Source organism: Meleagris gallopavo, chromosome 1 (assembly GCF_000146605.3).
Source record: "Meleagris gallopavo isolate NT-WF06-2002-E0010 breed Aviagen turkey brand Nicholas breeding stock chromosome 1, Turkey_5.1, whole genome shotgun sequence".
Lineage (NCBI taxonomy): Eukaryota > Metazoa > Chordata > Aves > Galliformes > Phasianidae > Meleagris > Meleagris gallopavo.
This window is the reverse complement of record NC_015011.2, coordinates 102167686-102193779: the sequence shown is the minus strand read 5'-3', so window position 1 is coordinate 102193779 and position 26094 is coordinate 102167686. Positions and strand designations below refer to the sequence as shown.

Below are 26094 nucleotides of genomic sequence, written 5' to 3'. Positions count from 1 at the left end.
AATGCACCCCAGAATGCCATTGGCCTTTTTGGCCACGAGGGCACACTGCTGGCTCATGGCCAACCTGTCGTCCACCAGGACGCCCAGGTCCCTCTCTGCAGAGCTCCTCTCCAGCAGCTCATCCCCCAGCCTGTATTGGTGCATGCAATTATTCCTCCCTACATGCAAGACCCTACACTTGCTTTTGTTGAACCTCATCCGGTTTCTTACTGCCCAGCTCTCCAGCCTGTCCAGGTCTCGCTGAATGGCAGCACAGCCTTCAGGCATGTCAGCCAATCCTCCCAACTTCGTATCATCAGCAAACTTGCCGAGGGTGGCCACTATCCCCTCATCAAGGTCATTGATGAAGATGTTGAACAAGACTGGACCCAGCACAGACCCCTGGGGGGCACCACTTGTTACTGGTCTCCAGCCAGACTCTGCACCACCAACGACGAGCCTCTGCGCTCTGCCAGTCAGCCAGTTCTCAACCCACCTCACTGTCCACTCATCTATCCCACACTTCCTCAGCTTTGTTATAAGGATGTCGTGGGAGACAGTATCAAATGCCTTTCTAAAATCAAGGTAGATTACATCTACCGCTCTTCCCCCATCCACCCAGCATGTGACAGCATCATAGAAGGCCACCTAGTTGGCCAAGCACGACCTCCCCTTGGTGAACCCATGCTGACTACTCCTGATAACCTCCTTTTCTCCCAGTTGTCTGGACATGGTATCCAGCACAAGCTGTTCCATCACCTTTCCAGGGACAGAGGTGAGGCTGAGAGGCCTATAATTACCCGGATCTTCCTTCTTGCCCTTTTTGAAGACCGGAGTGACATTGGCTATCCTCCAGTCTTCAGGGACCTCCCCTGTTATCTAATAAAAAATAGTAGTTAAAGGGAGAATTTCTCATTTCAGGTATTTTGCTTCACCTGGGAGAAGACAGAATGGCAGAGAATGTGTTTTGTACCCAGAGAGAGAGTTTAGATAAAAGAAAGTCTAGTGATGTTTCTGCAGAAAGGCTCCAAGGATTAATGGCAATCAGCCACTGCTGCCATGTATTGTGTCCAGTGCACTTTGGGTGCCCCAGGAAATGCATCTACATCAGCACCAAGCAGTCCTCACTGGGTTGAGAGGACCAAGATATAGTGACTCATGGCCTCCATTGTTGGCTCTCCCTCTCCCAGTAAATCTGCATTCCTGCCACTTCTTATGGAAGGCTGTTACCAAGTTTTATCTCCTGGGAATTTGTCTACTTGTTCCATCACAATATTGTCACATTTTGATACAAAATTGAAGATACTTTTTTCCATTTATTCCTGTTCTGAAAAGAAAACAATACAAACCTTTCCAGTTTGACTGGGAGTGGTGCAGAGGGGTCTGGACCATAGGACAGTGTTGGTGGGAAGGGCCCTCGGTAGGGTCTCCAGCCCCGTGACCAGACAAGGTTCTGAAGGCTTTCTCCACAACATCCTTCCAAACTCCCAAAGGGCCCTGCCCAGGCTCTACGAACAATTTGTTCTCATTTCAGGAGCACTGAGGCATTCCCCCAAGGTTACGTGCAGCCAGTACCACCTGTAATGTCAGCGCGCAGGGGTGAACAGCTGCAGAAACCATGGTTTTATTTTGAAGGTCAAATGGAAAATACTTCATTGGTTAAATTTATTCCCTGGCTCATCATCATTCCTTCCATGTTATGAAATTGATTAGAAACAGAACTGAGAGGAGAATGCAAGCTGGATACTTCAGTATTAGAGGATTCCCAGGTGTACCTGCTGGACACACAATTCCATGCACTCCAGGCAGTCAGTGTGACTTTTCTCACCTCTTCATCACTCTGCCACAAGAAACGATTACTTACTACATCTAATTACTTCTTCACATTAATGAAAAGGAAGTACCATCCAGCTTTGCCTCCCACAAGCAGTTCACAAGCTTGCTCCATGACCTTGTGTACTCCTCCACCTGCCTTCATTTGTCAAACTTAAACTAGGAACAATTTACCCAGGCCCCAAGGCTACTATAAGATCTCATTATTGCAAAGAGCTCCTCTAGCCCATGCCCATGTATAACACAGTATTATGTATTATTAACAGCATGTAGCCATAGTAAGACAGAAACAGAGGAAGTAATTTTTCAAATGTTTTCTTTTCCCTCTTCTTCCCCTCCCAGAACAATGCAGAGCCACAGCAGGCTTCCAAAGTTCTGGGCTGGATTCGTTCAGCAACACCGGCACACGGACAGTTCTCAATCTACATGCATGACAGCTCTTCTAATTGGAAAGATTACAAAAGTCTACTGCTCAACTGAGTTTCTCAGCAACTGTTAAGAATAAAATTAAAGGGAAAGGAAAACCAGCTGCAGAGAACCAGAAGACATCCACAGTGGGAATTGGAGCTGTGGGATAGGCAGCACTCCTATCCCCATTTAATTTGGCCATATTAAAACTAACACAGTACAGAGGCAACAACCACAGAAACAAAATACTGCCTGTGCCATTCTGAAGCAGGTGCAAGAAGAGCAGGTCTGCTAGAGAGGACAACAAATAATCTGACTGGTGAAAAGAGTTAAGAAAAGCACTTCCCAAACCTCAGTGTTAAGGGATGCCTGTGCTTTTCCCATGGATGACTGCTGCTGCTCTTCTACTGCAGGCAAAACCTGGGGGCTGTGCAAGACTTCACGAAACAGCAGCAGTAAAAACTTGTTTTCTAATAAACCAGCTCCCTACTCTCCACAGCTCACCTTCTAAGGCCAGTCTGCCAGAATCTGCACACAAAAGCAAACTGCTTATGCTTGAGGAGTTCTAGTTCCACTCTCCTATGAAGAGAGATCTCATTGCAGCCTTCCAGTACTTGAGGAGAGCTTATAGAAAGGAGGGAGACTGGCTTTTTACATGGTTTGATAGTGACTGGGCAAAGGGGGATGATTTTACACTTAAAAGAGGAAAAATGTAAATCCTCAGAGGGCAGTGAGGCACTGGCAGATGTTGCCCAGCTGTTCTGTGATCCGATGATTCTATGACTCTATGATTCTACGACTCTATGATTCTACAACAATAACAAATGGTGGGAGCCTGGGTATCACCCGTGGGCCAGGGAAGCTCCTGTCAGTCTGCTGAGAACAGCAGCTCTCTATCCACAGTGGATCCTCACACCTGGATTCAAACTCGGCACCCAAAGGGTCTGGCTTTTGCCAAATAACTGGCCACACCTAAACTGAAGGGCTCTTCTAATACAAAGAGAATTTTGCTGCTCCCCTTGCCTCTCTTGTTGAAATATATACTTACGTTTCTTGTGATCATCACTGAAAAAGAAACCAATCTAGCTGATTGTGGATATAGTAAGGAAAATGGCAATTGTCACTTCTGCAAAATATGAAGTGAGTCCTACCCACATAAAGTCTGCGCAGTTCAGGCTTTCCCAAGCTATAGTGGTTGGCAGGTGAGAATACAAGAACTATTTCAAAGCATTGCACCTTCCACCTACCAAATCTTTTATGTAAGACCTCATACAAGATAAATTAACTACATAATGTTAATTCCCAAAGTGAGGCATGATACAAGGCTCTTTGTATCTGAAAGCTGAAAGCAGAATCATAAAACAACCTGAACTGGAATGGACCCACGGGGATCATCGAGTCCATCTCTTGGGTCCACACAGGAATATCCAGAAACTAAACGATGGAGAAAATACACGTATGTAAACAGAGGCAAACACCTGAACACATCTGAAAAAAGGTTATGGCAGTTGAAATGAAATTTCATACTTGTTCACATTCATTCTCAGGTGAATTTACGAAGAAGCACTAGAAGTTTTTGCTCTAAGGTTTTGTTGGAAATTGATGCAGTTTCACAGACTTGGGGGAAAGAGTTGTTAGTTGCAGACTCAAATACACTACTTTACTGTGTTGTAATTAGTCACAGTGGGCAAGTATTTGCATCCAGAATTTGGTGTTCCAGTCTGGTTTTCCATTTTCTAAAAGGCAAGGCTCCAGACTTGGATCTTCTATTGGGGAAAAAAAAGAAAAACCATCAACAAGCTTGCCCTGGCCTTTCACTCACAGGCAAACTGAAGTTCAGCACCCGTGGTCAAAGAGCAGTTCTTTACTCTACAGCCCAGATTCTATTGAAATGCAGAGATGAGGGCTCTGCTGAGAGCTGCAGCTGGAGGAACCCATTCCAAAGGGACATCTGCACAAGACCCAGAGCATTCAGCATTAGAGGTGGACACCTGACAAATAAAGAGACTCCACAGGCTTCAAAGGCAAGGAGTGGATCCCACAGCTTCAGCTTCTGTAGGACTTGCTTCCTACTTGCTTTCACTGAGAAGGGCACCAGTCTTGGAGAATATGTACACATACCACTATTTCGACTGTTTTTTTTCCAGTATTTTATTTCTGACAGGCATTTACAACGTTCCATTCATAGAACTAAAAACATAAAAATAGACCTTCTTTCAGCTTATAAAAGAAATATATAAGAACCTTTGACATAGACATGTCATGACATTATGTACAAGAACAACGGTACCTTCCCAGTACCAGCCTTCCAGTATTCCAGAACTGACTGTATTCCACTGGGTACAACATAGGACAGCTAAAACTCTGCTTTTCTAGTATGCTGGGACACAACTGATGGGTAGATGATATAAAACAATGATGTGATCATACAAAGGGTATAGAAACCTTTCTAAAGCTTTTATGAAAAGAAATGAGAAGATAGCAAAAGGTTAAGAGAGAAAACTTTCATAAGAACAAGTATAGTGCACCAGAAACCAGAAAGGGGTGGAGGAGAGGGGGATATGCTAAGTGGGACACAAAGACAGTGATGGATTTTGGGGGGAATAATTTTCGTTATGTTTTAAAATATAGTCAGAGTGGATTTTATAAAATATAATCCTAAAGTTATTATAAAATTTCAGGTTTTCAAAGTACCTACTGATGTGTCAAACACCAATAGATACCAAAAAAAAAGAAAACTTCATATAATCTTCCTTTTTTTCTTTTTTTTCCTCATAGGTGAAACTGAAATGGGAAAAGCTATATAAATTCTTAAAAAAAAAGTGCTATTTGTGTTTTGCATTTGGAAGTCTACTTAAAAACCATTTTAGTCACATTTTACCCTGTCTCAGATGCTTAAATAACAGATTTAAAATGTTGAAGAGGTTTAGAACTTGCTCATACTCTATTGCGATGGATAAGCTTTCAAAAAGGAATTAAAATACACTAGTTTCACCCACAGTAGGAGAATGGATGAGGTCAGTTTTTTTGGCCATGAATTCCCTGTCCCCTAAGCCCAAACTGTGTCAGAGAAAGCAGACCAAATGAATCCACAATGCTGCTGCCCCAGTGGCAGCAAGGTTGCACCACGGATCAGTTTGCTCCGCTATAATTCAGTAATGTCATTTTATTCTTTTTATTATCTAACTAAACTCCAGCCTCAAACATATACAATAATCCTTTTCTTGAAGAAAGTTATATCTAAATAAGAGTTTCCAGTTCATATTTTAATATAAAACCCACCATTCCTAACCCTCTGCAAAAATCTAGCCTTGTATCCTAGACATGGAGCTAAGCTAACACTGTAAAATTCTTATCCCTTTGTGCCCCTGCATCAGGTAAAATACAAAAAAATATTTCTTCAAGTGTTAAATTTGGATCTCTTAAGAGAGTTTGGCATCTTTACAACATTATGCAAAACTAGAGCTTCCAACATTGACATTAAATTAGACCAGCCACAGACCAAGAGGACTTAACACAACATAAATCCCAAACCTTTCCTCACACATTCCTAAAATACATGTATATTCTCTTACATTTAAAGAGGGAAAAGTAATAAGAATACTGCAACTGTACATGTTAAAAAGGCAGTTTCCTCATTCAGGAGATGAACCTACTGTTGACATTTTACGGCTATAAAACCCTTTGTTCGTTGTGCTATTGTATAAGCTAGTTTGCTGTACGTAGGTTAAGACATCCAGAGTAATTTGTATTCCAGTGATTATATTTTCCCCATACTTAATTTCAGCCCCTGATTATGTTAGAATAAATAAAATAGTGTGAAAGCCCTTGGTAACGTAAGACAGGACCTTAAGGTTATTCCGTTCCAAGTTTTGAGCGTTTTACAGTTGCCTAAAGTGTGGCCGCATGGCTTCAGACCAATTCAGCTGCCATAATGGTGTGTGCAAGTGTGCAATCTATGGGGACTGGTCCTCGGCGGTGCGCCGAGAGCGGGAGGGAGAGCGGGCAGGATGGGGAGACCTACGCATCTGGGCAGGGAAGGGGACCGGTTTAGAGCTCTGTGTTCAGTTTCCTGCTCGGGACAAAGTCTTCACGCCTGACCCAGATGACCTCCTCGCCGTGGCCCTCTACGTCACCGTTGATGCCGGTCAAGGCCGCCTGCTTCTTCAGCTGGGTCATCCTGGAGGCGTGCGTGTCCATGGCCGGGCGCGAGCGGTCTCCGCGGCACGTGATGGAGGCTGCCTGCAGCCGCTCCCGAAGGTCTCGGTCGGCCACGGCACCCCTCATGGCCTCACAGTACTCATCGTCATCGCTGAGGATGTCCGTTTCCTTGATGTCCTCCTGCTCCTCATACTGAGCAAGGTCAAACTGTTCCTCTACCCAGCGGTCAGTGTCCCCACCGTGCGTGGGCTGCTGGGGCTCTTTTTCGGGGCTGCTTGTGAAGACGGCATCTGAGTCAATGGTAAACCTGTTTCGGGCCAGCCGCCGCCTCCTCCTCCCAAGAGACTTGCTTGGGGCTGACACTGTGCACACACAAAGATAAAACCCCAGAGGCTTTTTACACACGGTACAATTCTCTCTAGAAAGTTAGTCTTCCAAGGGCCCTTTATTTAACACCGCTAGGCACAAACCAGGCAGACTCCCAAGAATGACCTAGTCATTCCGCATCCTCCCTGTGGGCTTCACTCAGCTCCTCGGCACAAGTCTCTCTCCAGCTGAAAAAGGGGTTTCTGCTACTCAGATCCATGGCTGGGATAATGGCCCACAATTACTGTTCCTCCTAAGTGGTAGGCAGCCAGCCAGCACAAATGCATCTGTTCAGCTCAGCTTCTTGCAAGAAGCACCCTGCCATCAGTACACAGCAAAACCCAGCTAGCCTTACACCTCAATGCGGGAAATTGCTTTGTCTCGGGTTAGAGCAACATTACAGGTTTCCAAACAGCTACCTCAGTACTGAAGGTGCTGGAATTGTTGCTTTACTTATGGCATGTTTTCTATCCAAGCTAGCCTTTTCTCCACTTTCTCCCTGCTAGGGAAGGGGGAAGAAAAAAAACAACAAAAACAACCTTTTCAGAAGTTCCTGACTCAGTATCAGCTGGTCTACTAGCTTTTGCAAAAGGCCCAATTAGCAAATTCACGTCTTCAGTATTGGAACATCATCCTAAGAGGCTTGTGAGACAAAAAAGCAGGGGATGAATCCTGCAGCTGGAGGACCTGCAGTATCCCAGTACTTTATATGCATACACTCAGTTCCGCTGCAAGCAGGTGAACTGTGAGGTTATAGTTTGTCCTTCTTCACTCAGCAACACCTTAGCGCGTGCAGAATATATTCATTAAACTCTAGCAGCCTGGGGAGCATGGGCCACATTTTAATATCCCTGAGCCTCAAAACATGCACAAAGGATAACAGCTAAGCTGTTGCAGATTTTAATTATGGTGAAAGATCTGGACTTCGAAAGATTTTCATCGCAGCAGAATTCATCATGCAAATGCACTGACAAGCCAAAATAAAATAACGTTTGGCATCTACACATCAGCCCCACAGGCTGACTGAAGGAGCACTGTTAAAACCATTGCAATTTGGCCTTCTCTCGAATCTTCTTGCTTATGATTCTAAGCGCCTGCGAAGCAGATGGCTAACATCACTTCAAGTGAGAAGCCACGCTGCTAAAAATGCTATTGGTCTGGCCTGCTCTTTACAGAAGAGGAACAGAAAGCCTGATTGTCTACACTGCTGGATCTAATGAGCAGAAAAAAAATAAAATAAAATAAAAAACAGACCAGAACAAAACATGTAGCGGTGCCATGTATTTTTCAGTTGGAAGCAAGTGTTTCATCCCTCCATCATCTAGTGTTCTGAAAATGAAAACCTGCTTTTCCCTGGGATTTTCTCACTGCTTTTGCCTGAAGTTAACTGAAAAGGAAAATCCACGGTTTAGGACAGACCATTACAATAAGAATATCAAGTGTATGCCTCTCAAAGTGCGAGAAGTAGAAGCACGTGCCTTTAGCCGTAAAGCTGAAAAGGCTAAAATGGAGGGAGTAACAAGTTTTCTCTTCAAACCACACAGATCTTTCTTGTGCATTTTATTTTAAAAGTGCTTGGGTTAGCTCAAAAATTCTGTACGTGCTTTTGTTTAAAAAAATATGCAGTGGGCTTCTACTTTCTTCAGTTGAGACCCATTTCCAGATTAAAGTGCACAGCCAATTGGTATCAACAGGAATCCCTTTTTCTCCCTTCCATGCCAGGAGGAGTGCTCTGAAGCTGAGCCTCGAGTGCAAAGCAAGGTAAATAGAGGCAATTTAAGGCTCTAGAAGAGGTGAAGCATGGAAAAACAGCAGGTTGTTTTGTTTTGTTTTTTTTTTTACATACACAAGAGAGAATGCAAACGGTAATGTGCAAGTATCAGACACGACCACAACCTACAACGGTGCTGGGGTTACTGGGATCTTGAAAGTCTGTAGCCCTACAGTACCTGCCCTGTTCATGGCTGGCCTTGCACCTTTTAGAGCACACAATCTTTTTCCACCAAAAGGAACATATTGCTGGGATGAGGGCAAACTTTCGGTTTTGAGAAGCTGCCTTCTGTGCTTATCCCGCAGAATCGAATGCACTGCCTTCAGAAAGTCCTTCCTGTGTTCTGGTGAACTGAAAAAGAGGAGAGAATACAAGAGGCAGAGTTACCTCTTGCAAACTGCCAAAAGCTCACTGTAAATGAGATAATTAATGACCAGTACTGTAATTTAAAACCACAAACTGACTGGCATACATTTATTCCCAAGAAGACTCCGTTTAAAAATAGTATTTTCACAGCAAAGCCAAATCTGTAATTATTGCAACAGATGTCAAAGAAAACAAATACGCTGTTTATTAACAAATCATGTTGCCATGCACCCCTTTTCTTCCAAAACCACCACACACTTTGCTTTGTCTGATAAACATCAAGCTGACCTGTGGTGACTAATTAAATCTCAGTTTGTAGCCTGTGATCACACACCAAGAAGTCCTGCAGATCTGTACTGCCTAGTAGTGGGACCTGGCTTGATATTGGCTCTGTTGGACCCTGGAAGGTTTACAAGTTCTCGTTTGAAGTCTAAAACACAGTAGGGCAACCACCACAATAAACACAGACAAAATTAATCTAAGGAAAGACTAATGCCCTAAGGACAGTAGTTGGAAGTTGTTGGCATGAAAGGTACCAGCTGAACAAGACACATTAGCAGCTACCTGGCATAAAGATCCAGAAGTTTAATTGGATGTAAATTTGTGACAGGAAAAGTGTAATAAGGACATTCTTTTAAAAGCATGAGGTTGATCAAATATATGCCTTTATCCTAGGTAGAGTTTCATAAAGGTTCTAACACGCTCTCCCTAATTTTCCCCCCAGGCAGTTCCCAGACTGTCTTAGATGAATGATACAGGCAAACTGGGATCCAGGGATGCAGCTGCCATTGGAAGATTTGGAAATACACTTACCTACAGCAAAGGTGAAACGTTCTTTCTGGCCTGCCTTCAGACTCAGATTTAACGTGGACAATCTCACATACAGAATTGGTCTCTGCATCTAAAGCAAAAGCAAACAGCGCTTCATAAAACAGGCTCTCATGCTTAACCTCAGTTAGAATATTTATTCTGTAACCCTGAAAAATTGTTAAAGGTTGCGTGGGACAACAAATCATGTGTTGAAAATAATATTAATTCATGGATGAAAAGCGGTAGTGGGCAAGTGGCTAATGAAACAACACATAAATTGGCCAAAATCTAGTAAGGCTTCATATGCACTCAGTACTATAAAAGTAACAGAAAAAAAATGGCTTTTCAGGTATTCCATATATTCCAGTATTGCCATATCTTAGAGGTGTAACTTCTGCAGACAGCTAAATACATGTTCCTTCCACTTTTACTTATGTACTGGGAGAATATATTAAAAAAATCTCAAAGTCTTAAATAATGACCTTCACTGCCATTTGTCATCTGCTACAACAAACATTCACTAGCTCCACTGTTTCATAGCTGCAAGATTTCCTTCAAGTCTCTAGAAGAGGAACAAAATGAACCAGAGCCAGGAGCAAGTTTGTTCAGGTTTTCTAAAACCTTGACTGCCTTCAGAAAAAAAAAACGACAAGGTGAAAATACAGAATTGGAGCTTTTGCCCCTTTGTTTCTCTCTAGGGTTGTTACTGCTGTTGTAAGTGTGGATTCCATTTTCAGGTCCCCAGAGCTGCACACACATGTACTAAGGACAAACACTGGTTAGTTACTGAATGTTCCCAAAACAAAGATTAAAAGGATTACCAAATTTTTGCAGCTGGAACATTACCTGCACTTGCCAATGCTCGAACCTGCAGTGCTTCCAAAGGTATCATGTGACGAAAGCGGAATGGATCCCAGTCTTCATAAATTGAAGCTCTATGTGATCCTCCCTGGGAGAATTTCAAAACACCATTAAGAAATTGGGATATTCAGATATCACAGTTGTCATTGCTATGCGCTGAAAATGTCCAGCTAAAGACTTGTTGCAGTTCTTTTTTTCCCTACATCATCTCAGTAACTAGCAACGTTGAAGTGCCTATCTATGAAAGTCTTGTTAAGTTCTGAGCCAAAGCAACCATTAGACCAATGAACTCATGTCAATTCCTTCAAAAATCATTTAAGACTAATCCTACACTCACACTTCCCATTGCACATACGCTCATGAACGTGCACTGATCTTGCTTTAGTCACTCCAAAGTCATTCTGTGTCCAGTCAACTTAGAAGACAAGCATTTCAAATCACACTTTTGGTTTATGCTGTATATGGGAAGCAAAGTGTTTCCTATAATATTATAAAATATATTCCCTGTTGCATTAAGCCACGTGTTCACTGTGAAACATAGCTTTAAATTCTAATTTTGACTCCAGAAGGATCTGCTGATACGTAGTGCTGGCACACCTTATTTGCCAAGAGCAGCTAGCACTTGCTCAGTGGCATTTAAAATGTGCAGAAACTAACAGCCAGGACTGAAGCAAAGGCATTGTGTTTCAGTAAGAAAGTTGACAGACAGCTCTCATATTTGATTCATATACACTGACTGAAGAGCCAAACACAAGAGAAATGTACGCAGCGGCACAGAAATGGTCCACACAACTTACAAGTTTCTTCTTCTGTTTGGAACCATCCTTGTACACAAGGACCACAGCAGTTTTGAACACTGGAGAAGAAAGTTAAAAAAAACAAAAGCCATGTAGTAAATAAGGTTGGGAAAAGGTTTCCTATATGCCCAAGCACACAGACATTTCAGCTCTTCAGACAGCCCTTAACTGAGTCAAGGAGGAATGAGCCATCCTACCAAAAAGCCCAAGCTCAACAGCTTTTAGCACACTATTACTACACGGGCACTTAATTTTGGACATTTTATTCCATCAGTTTAAAGCTACTGGGAGTACTTCAAGTTGCTGCACATTCCCAGCAGCTTTCACGAGGCTACTCAGCTTCAAGGTTTCCCAGTTTACAGCAATGCAGTCAATTTTTATATGCTCTTCAGAGCAAAGATGAAAGATTCCCCATTCATAAGCTGTTTGGTATAAAACAAAAATAAAATCAAAATCAATGGTTTTCTAACCTGCATAGCTTTCTGAAAACAGCAACATAAAAACCCACTGCTTATGAAGAAGTTCAGGAACAAATAAAATCTAACAAGTAATGCTTAGCTTGACTTAACTTTGCAAGTAACAAGCAGATGATTTGCCAATATAAGTGCTCCAGTAACACTGCAATGTATCATGCTTCAGTGCAGTGCAAAGACCTTGAAATCTATGCCAACAGCATCTTCAACTTCTCATCTGGCCACCCAAGAAACAGTACTTGGGAGAAAGACAGACTAATCTGAAGTAACTCTCTGGGAGTTCTGGCTGAGCTTTAAGTACTCTCTAAAGTTTAGATGCTCAAAACATTTTTGGCATGAGGCATGAAGAAAAAAGGCAAAGCCTCATCAAGCCTTAGCCCTATCCAACAGGATGCGAAGCAGTTACATAGCATATATCAGACTATCAAAATATATTTTTCAGATGCAAATTCCTTTCTGCATAGTTCTCAATATGTTGCCTGGAATATGGGTTTAAAAATCTCTTGCACTATTACAGCAATCACCTCCCATTTTTATTTTTTTTTACCTAGATTTAGATGAACACAGAACAGAATTTGACCATTACAGCAGAGAGACAAGTACAGCTTTAAGATCCAGCCAGTGTTACAGAAGACAATGCTCAACTACCTTCAACAAATATCTGGTAAGGAACATGAACATGATACAGTTTCTCACACATCTGAAATGAAACTACTAGGATACAAACCAAATGCTGCCAGCTCAGGTTCCTTCTTCCATTTCCCTAGTGAAGCAGGAGGATTAAGCCATATCACTGTGTTATGCAAGAGCAAATCCCCCATGGAAAGGTCTGCAACCTGCCAATCACAAACACATGCACAAAGAAACAGTGTATTTCAGTCCAAAGTTTTCTTTCTTGAACTTCAGTTCAAGAAAACTTTCCTCGACTTAATTCTAAAAAAAAACAAACAAAACACAAGTACATTTTTGGAATAAGTTATTTAACCAGATGACTGCAAGTGTGTGCAAACAGACTGACAGATGGCAGTAGATGTGTGTAAATCTTTAATTGGAGGGCATAAATAAGAAATCAGACCCAGCCTGGCTCTCAAAATTTTATAGGCGGTCAGGGCTGACAAAATGAGAAAAACAAATACTTTCCCTTGTGTTTTTGTCTGCTCCTTTGCCATCATTCCTCTCATCAGCTTTGTGATATTTTGTTTGAACATCTAGGAATACTCCCTCACATACTCACACACATGCAGTTTGGGGTAAAGTTCAAAGATAGCACCAGATGAAGTAATTGCAGCAACCACCCACCCAAATTTGCCATGGCTTGTGATTTCCCCCAAAAGTTCACGATGGAAATGGACTAATAATGGAGTTCTTAACAACTGCTGGGATATGCATACTAATGCCATTGCAGCAACCAGATCTTTTTCTTTGACTTCTCCCAAAGTGATAATTGAAGGGCAACCTCCAGTCTGGGGGCCATCTTACACCATTCCTCCATCCTTCTCTTTCTCTCAAAAGTTTGGCTTTTGCAAAAGGATATCACAGATAAAATGAGCGAAACAACCAGAGCTCTCCCTGATAACAAGAGCAACACTAAGATATGTTTGTCGTCTCCTCTCCCAAATTAACACCAAGCCACAGCTGTTCCATCAACAGAAGTCCTGACCCATTCTCCCAACTCCTCTTTGCCAGGATCACCACAGCTTTGCCAAGGGCACCTGGTCTCTTCTCTCTCCCACCACTTGCTTCTCCCCACTGCTGTTACATAAGTGGCTCACCCAAAACTTTCCCAGGGCCATTCAATCCCACACCACCTGTATCCTGTATTTGCACAGCAGCTCTTAAGCTTGATCTTCATCCCAGTGGGTGGCAAAACCCTACTACCATTACTTTGTACGGTCATGTCTCTCTTGCATTCATCCATACCGCAGCTCACACTAGCTCTTAGGCACTCAGCTTCAGCATATCTCCACCTTTTCCTCAAATCTCTCCTGACCTTGCCCATTACTTCACACTACTCTCCTTCAAGGCACTGTTGGAATGCAGGCCTACATTCTACTCAGTAAATGAGCAATCCAGGTCTCAGACTGAAACTTCAACACATCTTCCACAGCTTTCTGCATCCAAGACTGACCACATTCAACCTTCAAATGTTTCAGTAAGCACTCTGCAAGATCTGGACTGAAGTTCAGGACTCTCATATATCAAGCCCACTAACACACTTTCTGAATCAGAAATAGTAGTTTCTCACATACTGGAGCTCATTTTGATCTCTTTGAAGTGATTAAAGTCATAATTATAAATTTGCCTCAGGACATCCATCTACTCAGACTGGTGGGATGACATTGTGTTGAGAGAGAAGAGCCAAGATATGGACATTAAAAAGTTGAACTGGGATTTTGAACCAAACACAACCTTCAAAGTGAATTAATGCACTTCTTTACATTGGTTCTACTCACTGAACTGTATACAGAGAAACAGTTTTTTAATTGGACTGGGATCCTCTTTGCACAGGAACTACTTCAATGACACAGAAGGAAAGGTGAACTATTTGGTACAAATTAACATTCACGCTACAGGCACCAAAAAACAGCTTATTTATTTTCTTTAAATATTGTCTGTTACCTCTTTTTTCTCTCCTGTTTGTTCTGCTATGAGTTGGTCAAACACTGCCCCATATTCTTCGTGGATTTTTTGCATTTCATTAATATGGCTGGCAACTTTGTTCATTGTTTTTATGGCCACTATAGAAGAGAGAGAAAATGGGAAAGAGATGAAAAATATTTTTAAACCTTTGAAAGGAAGGGCGGGAGAAGGGCTCCAGACCAGAAGTTAAACAGAGAAGAGGAATGCAGGTTAGCTCCATACCATCGAGGTGATAATGTTCTTCACTGTCTACATCAGTCAGAGCAAAGAGCTCCTTCAGCAGGAGAGGGTATTTCAATATCCTCTGAATGGGTTTGATGAGGTAAGACTCCAGCGTGGAAGAGTGCTGCCGTCTGGGATTCTGAGCATCCAGAAATGCCTTGAAAGCTGTATCTGTCTTGGCTAAAAGATTAAAATGAAGCAATTGGATAAATCAAAAATCGTAACAGCTGTCCCAAGAAAGTGACTTTTTGAGCATTGAATTCATTTATCTGCAGTCACTTTGCCAGAGATCAGCTATTTATGAGTTAATATCAAGTAATACCCACTGTACCAAGACTGGGTACACTACCCGGGGTGATTTCACTATACACCTCATTTCTGGCCCTGCCATTTGAGAGCAGCATAACCCCTCTTAATCACTTTTTTCCTTTACAGACAGGCTCAAATCAGAAATCTGTAAGAAATCACAGTAATCATCTGGTCTAACAGTCAAGCCCACAATATTGGCAAGTATGGTTATTTTCTCACATCATTATACCTTAAGGTGCATAAACAGACAATAACAAATAAATCAAAAACTAATATGGAGGCAGGAAGCAGTAAATTTATATACCACATTTTGAGAGTGCAAGCAGATTGGGTACCTGACTGCTATCATCTTTTCTACCTTATTGCTACCAAATGTATAAAAATACCATTTGACTGCTCCTTCTTCTACTAGGACATAAAAACAGAGTGAAATTTTTAGACATACAAGTTATTCAGTGCAGAAATAATCCCCACAAATGCTTTTATGAGAGCTGCGATCCCCGCTGAGGTTGGGTGTTTTGTTGGTTGGTTGACTGTAGTTTGGTTTTATTTTTCCTTCCTCCCTCAGACAGTCACCTGATTTCAATAAACAACTTCAGTTTCAAATCCAAAAGCCACTTGCACCTCAGCTGAGGACACTACTTTACACTTGAAATACGCTCCCAAGCTTTTTAAGAGATTTACCTCTGGAATCAAATCTGAAGTTCTGTTTGTGTCATAATTCAAACACAACCATTTTTCATTCATAAATATAGTCAGTAATGAAAAAATGACAAAACAAAACAACCAGAACTACCTACTCTTTGCTCTTAGCATTAAGGTCAAGCAGATTGCAAAAGAAAGCATGGCTGTGACTAGCAACAAACCGTTTATTCATGCATTCCACTGAGCTGCCAACTATTCTTTACAGCATGGCAAATGAGACTTTACAAGAAGAAATGAAAAATGAAACCTGCATAACAGAAACAAACCAAACAAACAGTCCACATAAGTTTTGTATTGACAGACATCCAGGTGTTCTTTAAAAACAAGAACTTCCCTTTTAATGGCATTGCTCCTACAACTGGAGCCATCTATTTATTTAACATTTCATCCAGAAATTAATTGCATGAAGCACTGCTAACTCTAAGAGATTAACACTTTCATGGGACAAAAACATCCCTCTAAGTCAAGGAGGCCCATGATCACCTGTATGCCAGACCATAGTTCATTTATCTCTACCTCAGGAAGCCAAACTCTGGTAGGAATTTATACATGGAAACCTCTCAGGCAAATTGGATCAAAAACAAGAGGAGGAAGAGAGGGTAGAGAAAGCACAGCTAAATTAAAATATTTAGACAGCTTCCATAAAACAGTCTCACAGGCTGATCTTTTCCTAGCAGCTGTCATCATTCAACCACATTTGCTGGAGCTTTAATGGAATTGTTATGAGCATGGATTCACTGCACACGCTCTAAAAGGAACCAGAGGTCATCACCAGTTCCGGTTCCAAAGTACACAGTGATCCATTAGTACAAGCCCAGTGATGGGAGACTTTTTACTCTCTGTATGACTGAGGGGGAATTTGACGTGTTGGAGAAGTGGAGGAAAAACTGCATATGAGGTTAACTGCCTCTTGTAATGAGCTACTTGGGTATGATTACATCAGTGGTGGTCTACAAATCCACAGCACAGAGCTCTCTGGAAGTCTGTCAAGCCAGACAGGCTGACTTCCCTATCACTGTAAGAACTCACAGAGAGCAACCATACACACATGTCCCCAACTCTCCATCACAAATCTCTGAGCGGTCTGGTGTGCAGTAGCCACATTTCATCCCCCACACAGCCATCTGTGACAGCCCAGACCAGTGCATCACTGCCACATCTCTCTCTCTGGTCTGTCTGTCCAACACACAGCTCCTACCTTTCACCAGTACTTTTGGGACTTTCGTGTGGCTGGCACAGAAGGCACTGTACAGCTTGAAACGGTCGGCGTAGTAAAGGAAGGATCCACCCAAGGAAAACAGCACTTTCTAAGATTAAAAAAGAAAAGCATGTGAAGACCAGTTAGTTATTTTCCCTTCTTGAAAGTCATCTGAAGTCAAGCTAGCAAGAAAGTAGGAGGCTTTCACAGAGAATTGTGTGAAAGCATTGCTTTTCTAAAACTGCCTTAAGTATCAATTCTGGTTCCCAACTAGGAGCCTCCACCAGCAGAGAAAGGTCAGAGCAACAATACAGAGATGTCTTGCAAGGTTGATGGGAGGAGTGAGTAAGGGGTTTTCCTCCCTGACCCTACAATGGGGTGGAAGCACAGAGGAAGAAAAGGAACGCAGGAGTAGGATGGAGGGTTTTCATTTAGCTGTCAGATGACAGATACTACATTTTTAGAGTTTTTCACACCACGTAACAGAAAATAGGACCAGCCTTGGTGCCGGAATCCAGCCTGGATACAGGCTACATGGTTAACATCATTAGTTGTGTTCCCAGTCAGGCTGATCTGTAGACACCACTGACTAAAGAGGAACTAGCTTCACAGCTCCAGAGATATATTTAAATGCTTAAAATGTTCTTTGTGGCCAGACACCATAGGAGGGACTGGGTGTGTCCAAATTCACAATGGATCAGACACTAAGGAACTGCAAGCAGGACTAGTATCCCTCTGCACAAAAAAAGCAAGGCCTCTACTCTGCTGAAAATTAGTTTGTGTCATGGTTCAAATATAATACAGATCTTTATGTCACAGTCAAGCCTTTGCTCCACCACCCACCAAGGAACAACAGCATGGGGTGAAAAGAGATGAGACAACATCTAGGCAGTTTGCCTACAGTCAGCAGAAGGAAGCAAACTGCAGAACTGAAACCAAGTCCAGACATCACATTTTGCAACTGCCTTCAGACCATACCTATAGGACAGAAGCGAAAAATAAATCTGATGTACATTTTACGTAGAAAGGTAGAAATAATCTTACTCAGAACAGAATTCTCTCCATGAGAAAGACTCTTCCTAATTTCTCACCTCTACCTAAAAAGAATGATCACTACTTTTTTTTTTTTTTTAGTGGGAAAGCTGTGCATTTGCATTCTCCATTAAAGGCACATTTTCTACAAAGCAAAAGTTAGGATAGCAGCATTCATGATTGATGCTGATTTTTAATGAATACCTGACAGCAAGAAGCACAGAAACAGACACAAAGACAATTTTTTTCAGCAGTTTTTCCACGTCTGTAACTTGGTCAAAGTGCAATCCCAATGGATTTATTATTATTCATCACAACATTCTGTCCTCTACCAAGGTGAGCTGTCTAAACATGAAAAAGTTCCCCAAAGACAAAACTGTTTGAGCTGCTTGCCAGAAATCTAATACATCACGTACTACAGAAGACACAAAACTACTTCTGCATTTTCCTTTTCTTTTTTCATTTTTTAATGAAATATATATGTCTCTAGTTTACACTTCTAACTTTCATGCACAAATGTCAATACTTGGAAGCAGTTGCTGTATAGTTCTGCTATGCTCAAAAAGCCTAACTGCAGAACTCAATTTATATTCTGTACCATAGCCCCAGTGGGCTTCTGAATTGCTATATTAGACCTGTCAGAACAAAGATCTTATGTAATATTCCATTTCTAGTTTTTCTTTACAGCTTGAGTCAAGAAATCTGACAGGAGAACAAGAATAGTATCTCTAAACACATGGTGTTACATACTTCTACTGCTCTGTACAGCTAAATGTAACACGAAGCAAAATAATAGCAGGATGGTCTTCCAGCAGCCTCAGTATTAGCTAGCAACCAATCTATGCATAAGTAGATGCTGGTTTTCACAAAAAGAGTGACAGTAAGTAAAACAAATACAATAAAGAGTGTTAGAGGACAACTTCCAAGATATAGTTTATCATTTATTATAACATTAAATTGTGAGCCTACTCTGAATGTAGATAGAATCATAGAATCACAGAATGGCCTGGGTTGAAAAGGACCACGATGATCATCCAGGTCCAACCCACCAGACCAAGCTGCCCAGAGCCACATCCAGCCTGGCCTTGAATGCCTCCAGGGATGGGGCATCCACAGCCTCCTTGGGCAACCTGTTCCACTGCATCACCAGCCTCTGAGTAAAAAACTTCCTCCTAAATAATAGATAATGAGTTTACCTTAAATTGCTCAACTTTTTCAAGCTTTTCCAGGTCTGGAACCAGCCTTACTCCATCTTCAAGAGTTTTCAGGAACTCCACCTGAAATGCTACCATTTCAGTCAGATTCCCAAAGAGAACATCCAGCTAAAAAGAGGAAAAAAAGCAGCATGCTGAAAATACCACCTTTAAGATCAGTTCACAACTAAATCATGTCTTCTAGAACTTCAGCAATTTTCAGTCCAGTCATATAACCAGAGTGTCCATAAAGGTACAATATCCATTATTGTACCTTTACACTCTGCTCAGTGAGCTATTTTAAAAGAAATGGAATTCAAAATTTCTATCAGAGCTCACTGAAACAAGCAAATTTAGGGGTGTGGAGGGGTGCATTATGTAAGCCATCTAACATAAAGATAAGCACTAGTTAACATACCTCATCTGGTGTGAGGAACGTTTCTTTTTGTAGAGGCTTCAGGTATCTCTCCATTAGACAGTTTAGGTCCTAAAAATTCAGAAAAAGATTCCCATGTTGGTTCCTTGAACTCTCTGAATGTTTATTGAAGAGGCTAAGATCACAGTTTTGCTCGTGTATGGATTTTTCCTCCCCACACATAAGACGAGTCAGATTTCACTGAATCTATGACTGCGTAAGAGGAGACACACAGGTTTTCTAAGAAAATCAATACAAGATTTCACAGACCACCGTTCCTCTGCATTTCTGTCAAGTAAAGAAATTTCAAAATTACCGAATATCAATTTTGAATGCCTACTTACTTCAGAGGGTTGTTTAAATTACTATTCTAGTGACAGATTGTAGAATCCAATAGGAGATACATGCACAAAATAGGACTTGAAGTAGAGAAGTGGCTAACAAGGCTTTCCAGAAGGAGAAACATTAGCGGACTGAAACAACATATCAAAATTCCCTACTTTGACGTAGGTGCGCTCTGTTTCGAGAAGTTCGCAGATGACCTTTCGCAGTTTATCTGCATCTGTGAGTTGTCTCATGGTGGCCAGCTGGGGTCCTGTGAATTCCTGAGGATGAGCACTTGAGTCAGAAGGGTTCATTTCATGAAGACTGCGACAGAAAGCAGCGACCTGCTCTGTACTCTTTGAAAACAAGAAAGAGGAAAGGCCAGTGGTAATAACTGAGCAGGAGTTACAGGAACAAAGGAGTTGAGAACCTCTGCAGTTATGAAGCTGCAGTCACCAAAGTCCAGACGTATACACATTATTTCATATATGTATCTACCCATTCTTTCAGTGCCTAAGGGTGAAAGAAAAAGAGTTGCATAATTCAAGTTAGCTGAAGCATTGTCTGATAACCTTCCCGGTTTCAAATCAACATGAAATTTAACAGGCTTGTCTAGCATTTAAGACTGAAACAAACAAAAGGGCCTGAGAAGTGAGAACTAAAAATGATAGTGCCATCAAAACACCCAAGCCCTTTGCAAGTTCCCTAATCTAGTTTGCAATAGTCCTGTAAAAGGCTGTGTCAGTACAGCCAAAGAGACAACATGGCGACAGAAACCCTTTGAGTTGTTTTACAGGGGAGGAAAGCCACCTGGGTAATCAAAGCCTCAGGTTTCAAAGCTTTCTGGAAAGTAACTGAGTTTTTGTTCTGAGTCTGAAAACACAACTTGCAGGGTATATTTCCTCCTTATGCATTAGGTTTTTCAGAGCTGCTACATCTCACTGGTTTCTTTAATGTTTAATTATGTCTCTCTATAAAGAGAATTATCCTCCCTTCACCTCCTCTCCTTAGATCACCTGCTTGCATCTTTAATTTCACTGCAAAGTTTGGAGCAGGTACAGTCTCATGTGTCAATGACGACAGTCCCAGGCTTCTAGGATTGCCAGCACAGCAGCATGCCCTATCTCCTTCCATCCCCGAGACCTGGTGAGAGCTCGGGCGGGAAAAGAGCTTCTTTACTTGATCACACCTCTCTAACCTTCTGTGTTTAATCCTGCCACCGTATCTTAAACCAGATTTAGAGACTTCCCAGCATTACCTCTATATCCCTCCAGTCCACAGTGAAACAACTTACACCAAATTATCCTGTTCAAACAGAAAACATGCAGGGAAAGGGGAGAGTAAAAGAAAGAAAAAAAAAAAGCACACCACCATGTCACAGTTTGGAGACAGATCCCTACCCACTGGGAGATCACTCCCACTAGCCAGTACCAACAGCAGCATCAGGAGCCTGAGCTACCTGAACCACCCCACAGCTTTGTGGTGATTCGGTGCCAAAAAATCTCTGCATTTGTTAAGCTGCATCACTTGCTCACACATCACTGTTTTCCTATCTGTTCACTTGTTAGACTAGAAGGCCATGAAGCTCAAGAGGAATATTAATCATTTTAGTGGCAAGAAAGGGATATCCTTCCATAGAATAATAGATTAGAATCATTAGGGCTGGAAAAGACCTCTAAGATCACCCAGTCCAACCACCAGCCCACCCCCACCACGCCCACTGCCCACGTCCCTCAGTGCCACATCCACACGGCTCCTGAACACCTCCAGGGACGGTGACTGCACCACCTCCCTGGGCAGCCTGTGCCACTGCATCACTGCTCTTGCTGAGAAGAAATTCTTCCTAATATCCAGTCATCAAACACCTGCTTTCCCTGAAGGTGTCCTATGGCTGTAAATGCTAAATGTCCCACTGCAAGGCATCTCAGTAAAGATACTTGTTATGCAAAGGATAATTTTCGTCAGGACAAAATTGTTAGCAGTTAACTAATGGTAGCTGACTGCCTATACAAAAATGCCTCTTGGACATGGATGTTCACAGGGAAAATATTCATCTTTAGCATGAGATTTAAGCTCAGATCAGGCAGAAAGGAAAAGCATGGCTAGAAAAACTAGTGAGTCAAGTCTAACTAATTTAGCTTCTGGTAACAGAACATGTCAGTGAGTGTCAGATTTATTAGTCAATGTAATTCCATTTATTTCTCTCTATGCTTGCCAGACTCGTAAGTACAAAGCAAACCCAAACCTTTAGGTTAAGTTTGCAATACGTTTCAATACACATGCTCTTGATCTCAACAGCTTCAAATCTAAAAAGTGCAGTAGGTTAAAGCCTGGCTTCAGTGGCAGTGCGAAGAAACAACTGCCAAGTTACCTGCTCTGCTGGAAAGGGACAAAGGACTGACAGTTAACAGTGGTGAATGAAAGCCTGCAGAGACCCAAAATAGGCTGGGTTTTCCTCAGAAATTCTTGAAAAAATAATTTGAGGAAGTCACACCCAGTGGCATTTTATTTTAAGAATCAAGTGTGCAACTAAAAATAGTTACAGTATATAGAATATGGTATAAAAGCAAACTCCACAAAACCCCAAGTGTTTTCAGCAGTTTGTATGCGACAGCCTGCAGACAGCTCACCGTGCTGTGCATTCACCTGCATTAAGCCACAGGGAAAGATGGGTCACCCAGAAAAAGAGAGTGCAAATCCACTTAAGACTATGAAACACCAGAACACTAACAAGCTGCTGAGAACTGGATAACTGTCATACAGGCACAGGTTCTGACCTGGAGGGAGCGCTTACACCTATGGGCCAAAAAGGAAGTCCAGAGACTTGTAGAAGCCTTGTCTCCCTGTGTGCATGCTCTGTACAGTGTTTGCTGACTTCACCCAGAGCCTGCTCCAGCCAGCAGCAGCTCTCACTTCTGCCTTGCCACTTTCATGCCTTGCATCTTTTGCTCTTTTCCCCACAAGTATCATTCATCTTATACTCTCCAGGCAGACAGAAAGTCTCAAGCATGTTTATCTTCACAAATGCTCCCTTGCTTGTCCACTGAACAAACTGTTCCATTCCAGAACATAATCATTTCTACCTCACACTTAAAAATCAAATGCTAGACAGAAAGCAGGTGCATGTTGGACCTAGAGATGTTCAGAACACAGCTGTTTGCGCATAACTCTCAACCAGTACAAACAAAAGCACCTTTGTCCCCATTTTCCTAGAGAAAATTGAAAGAGAAGGCCTGGAACAGAAACAGATCCCTTTGTCTACCAGCTCTGTTTGCCAGCTGCTACTGAACAGTGATTTCTCCAGAATTAGTGCAACTACTTTAGGCACAGTCCTGCCAGCAGTCCCATCCAGCAACCTTGACATGAGCTGGACTTCTTGCACAACAGGGCTGCAAGGCGAGGTTTGTTTTGCCAGTGCATTAACCCCTCTTCTGCAGGGGACTCAGAAGAGGAACTAAGCTCACATCCTTCTGAGGCAGGAGGGGGAAGTCCTTAACTCACTAAGCATGTTAACAGTGCCCACAGATGGGACGTTTGGCTGCCTGCCCTACAGTTGTGGAAGTGGACTGCGATCTCCTCTTGTGCTCACCTTACAGAAAGACACAGATGCAGAGGCATCAAATAGAATGCCTTGTCAAACTGCATGCAACACCTCTGCTCTGCACCACACAGCAAACTTGAAGCAATACTGATCTCCCAAACAAAACTCAGGCAAACTGCACTCTCTCATGCACTGGCAGAACCGTTAATGACATTGCACAATAACAAAGCGCCTCTGCAGGGTATGCATAACAGCTCAGCCTCAAATCTATAACCTTACACTCAAAACAGCACGAAAATTTGTTTAGCTGCTAATTCCTTAGACTAGCAGTAGATTTGCTCACCAAATACAGCATACGGTACAGAGAGTCGCCGGATCCCACAGCGCTTTCGTTCTTGAGTTTACGGTTAACTCTCCGCAGAGCCGACATCGCCAGGAAGGCAGCGCTAGCAGCACTGTCACTCCGTGCTTCCAGCCTCAGCTGTGAGAAAAATCCCGGCTCTCCACATATTCAGCTGATCTGAAATGCTCTCCCACTGCAGAGAGATATCCTCGCTTGAGACATGCAGAAGATGGCCACACTTTAACAAGAAGGGGCAGTGACCGTATTTATCCAGGCAGAGCCTTTCCTCGTGCGTCGTTTGCCGTGGGCCTCATTCACTCACCACATCAGCTGGAATTAAAGGCTGGCCAGGAGTCGCAGCTGAAGATGTAATGCTGCTTTTCACAGAAACATGTAGAGGATAATTTCAGCAGAAAGGCTGAAATGCAGCAAAGGGGAGGTGAAGGCAGCTCTGGAATATAAATGTCTCTTGCCTGTGGCGGAGCATGAGCCAATTGGCTACGAACTGCACTGCCTAAGAATATTAAACATCTGAAGGGACAGAGGCAGAGAATTAAAGGAACTTTAAAAAGCCAGTTATGCTGCTGGCAAACCTACTCCTCAAATCCCCACTTTAATCCTTTCACATCTATTGCGGCACACTGAAGGTTTTGAGACTTAATAATTCTGGTCTCCAACAATGCTGCACAGAGAAGATGACCTATTTTCTTCAGAAAAATATCTCTAAGTAGTATGAACATGTACACACACACACAGACATTACAGCACACTCCCCAAAGCACAAGTGCTGCAGGGTAATTAGCTCCAGTTTCAAGATGCAGATGCCTAAAATTAAAAACAAGGAGAAACGGATGTCCTGCAATATTATAACTAATTACCAGTTTGGTTTTGTTTTTCAAACATCCTCATCATTTTCAGAGGACTGCTATAGGAAAAAAATACACTCAAAGACTCATCTTGTGATGCACCACAACATGTGTCCTAGCTTTTGGTGACCTGCAGCATTAAGTGCTTTTAACACATATACCCACTTTTTAGGGCACCTCTTTCAAACCTTCATTTATTCCACAATATTTAAAAGGCCAAAATATGTCACCACAGAGGCAAGTAACTGTTTAAGACTTAATTACTCTGCTCTGAAAGGTTTCTGCTCTCAAAGTATTCTGCTGACTGATAGAGAAGAATCACCTAGTTTCCACACAAAGTCTGAAAGTTCAGTTCACATGGTGGATGAAAACAAGTCTAAAGAGGTGGCAGAAAGTATGATTTCCTCTCCCTGCTACTCCTTCCCTGCTATCTCCTCCCCAGCATTGGCTCTCACACAAAATTGACAGAGGGAAAGCAAGCAGCATATCCTAGAGAAGAAGCAACCAGGAGTACAATTCAGGTCACTGTTGGCTGCATCTCTTAAAGGGATGCTCGCTGGTGTTTACAAAGATTAGAACCCAAGAGGACAGGTTGATAAAGAGAAGGCATTGCGAAATTGGATAGGGAGCAAGCTCAGAGAACAATGGCTATCCCATATCACTGCACTGCAAATGCCTCAAAATACTACAAACCAATTTCCAAGGTAAGTTATCAGAAACAGCTTTGCAGTCATCTTACTTTTGTTTATAATAATTCATTTGAGGATAACGGAAGAAGTAAATTCCATGTTATTGGGTCTGTAGGATACGAGGAAACAGGATTTTCAGAAAAGGGAGTGTCAACGGTTTACGGGCTGGTTCGGCCCGGTTCCGTGACTAGAAGGGCGGAGGGATCCGCGGATCCGCGCCCCCGGGAAAAAAAGAAAGTAAGGGACCCCGAAATAATTGAAAACAGTGGCAACAATCTGAGTAAACAAGTAATTTACTAATATGGTATCAACAGAATTTATAAGGAGAGAGATGTGAAATTGATAGTGGATCGGCCTTACACAACGCTGAGATGAGAAGCGCAGGCAGAGAAGCGCAGGCGAGAAGCGCAGGCAGAGAAGCGCAAGCGAAGCAGCGCAGGCAGAGAAGCGCAAGCGAAGCAGCGCAGGCAGAGAAGAGAGCATCAGGTGACCTTGCCAGGAGTTATATCTCCTCGCTGACCGCAAAGCCCCCTGGGGAAACGTAGCTGCTCTTCTCCGCTGGACAGGCACCCGGAACTTGAGCATCAGCAGTCAAACCCCCAGTACATTGCATGATGTTATGATGTGGAATACCGATAATGAAAAATCATGAAACCATGACAGGGAGGAATCCTTAAAGCTATGGGTACACTTTCTAAATCTACCACCACCAACAGCTTGGAGGCTTTTGCAGATTATGAAACAAATACACCTGTACAGAGCAAACACACACCCACATGCACACATGCCAGG

General features: G+C 42.5%; 1 protein-coding gene across 6 annotated transcripts in view; it reads right to left on the bottom strand.

Moving 5' to 3' along the window:
* Positions 1-4353: 4353 nt before the first annotated feature.
* The window catches only part of TIAM1 (TIAM Rac1 associated GEF 1), a 114143-nt gene continuing 92402 nt past the window's right edge, over positions 4354-26094 (bottom strand). For 3 of the 6 annotated variants that reach the window (XM_010722814.3, XM_010722819.3, XM_003202907.4), the window contains 12 exons: positions 20040-20219; positions 19543-19611; positions 19128-19253; positions 16900-17008; positions 14688-14867; positions 14445-14563; positions 12553-12661; positions 11353-11411; positions 10541-10643; positions 9698-9785; positions 8697-8869; positions 4354-6743 (listed from right to left, as the gene is read on the bottom strand). In XM_010722814.3, the coding sequence (XP_010721116.1) occupies positions 6271-6743; positions 8697-8869; positions 9698-9785; positions 10541-10643; positions 11353-11411; positions 12553-12661; positions 14445-14563; positions 14688-14867; positions 16900-17008; positions 19128-19253; positions 19543-19611; positions 20040-20219 (1788 nt within the window). In that variant the 3' untranslated portion in view covers positions 4354-6270. Of the gene's footprint in view, positions 6744-8696; positions 8870-9697; positions 9786-10540; positions 10644-11352; positions 11412-12552; positions 12662-14444; positions 14564-14687; positions 14868-16899; positions 17009-19127; positions 19254-19542; positions 19612-20039; positions 20220-23747; positions 25455-26094 lie in introns of those variants that run through there. The other 3 variants (XM_031556734.1, XM_031556736.1, XM_010722825.3) reach the window with 3 other exon arrangements.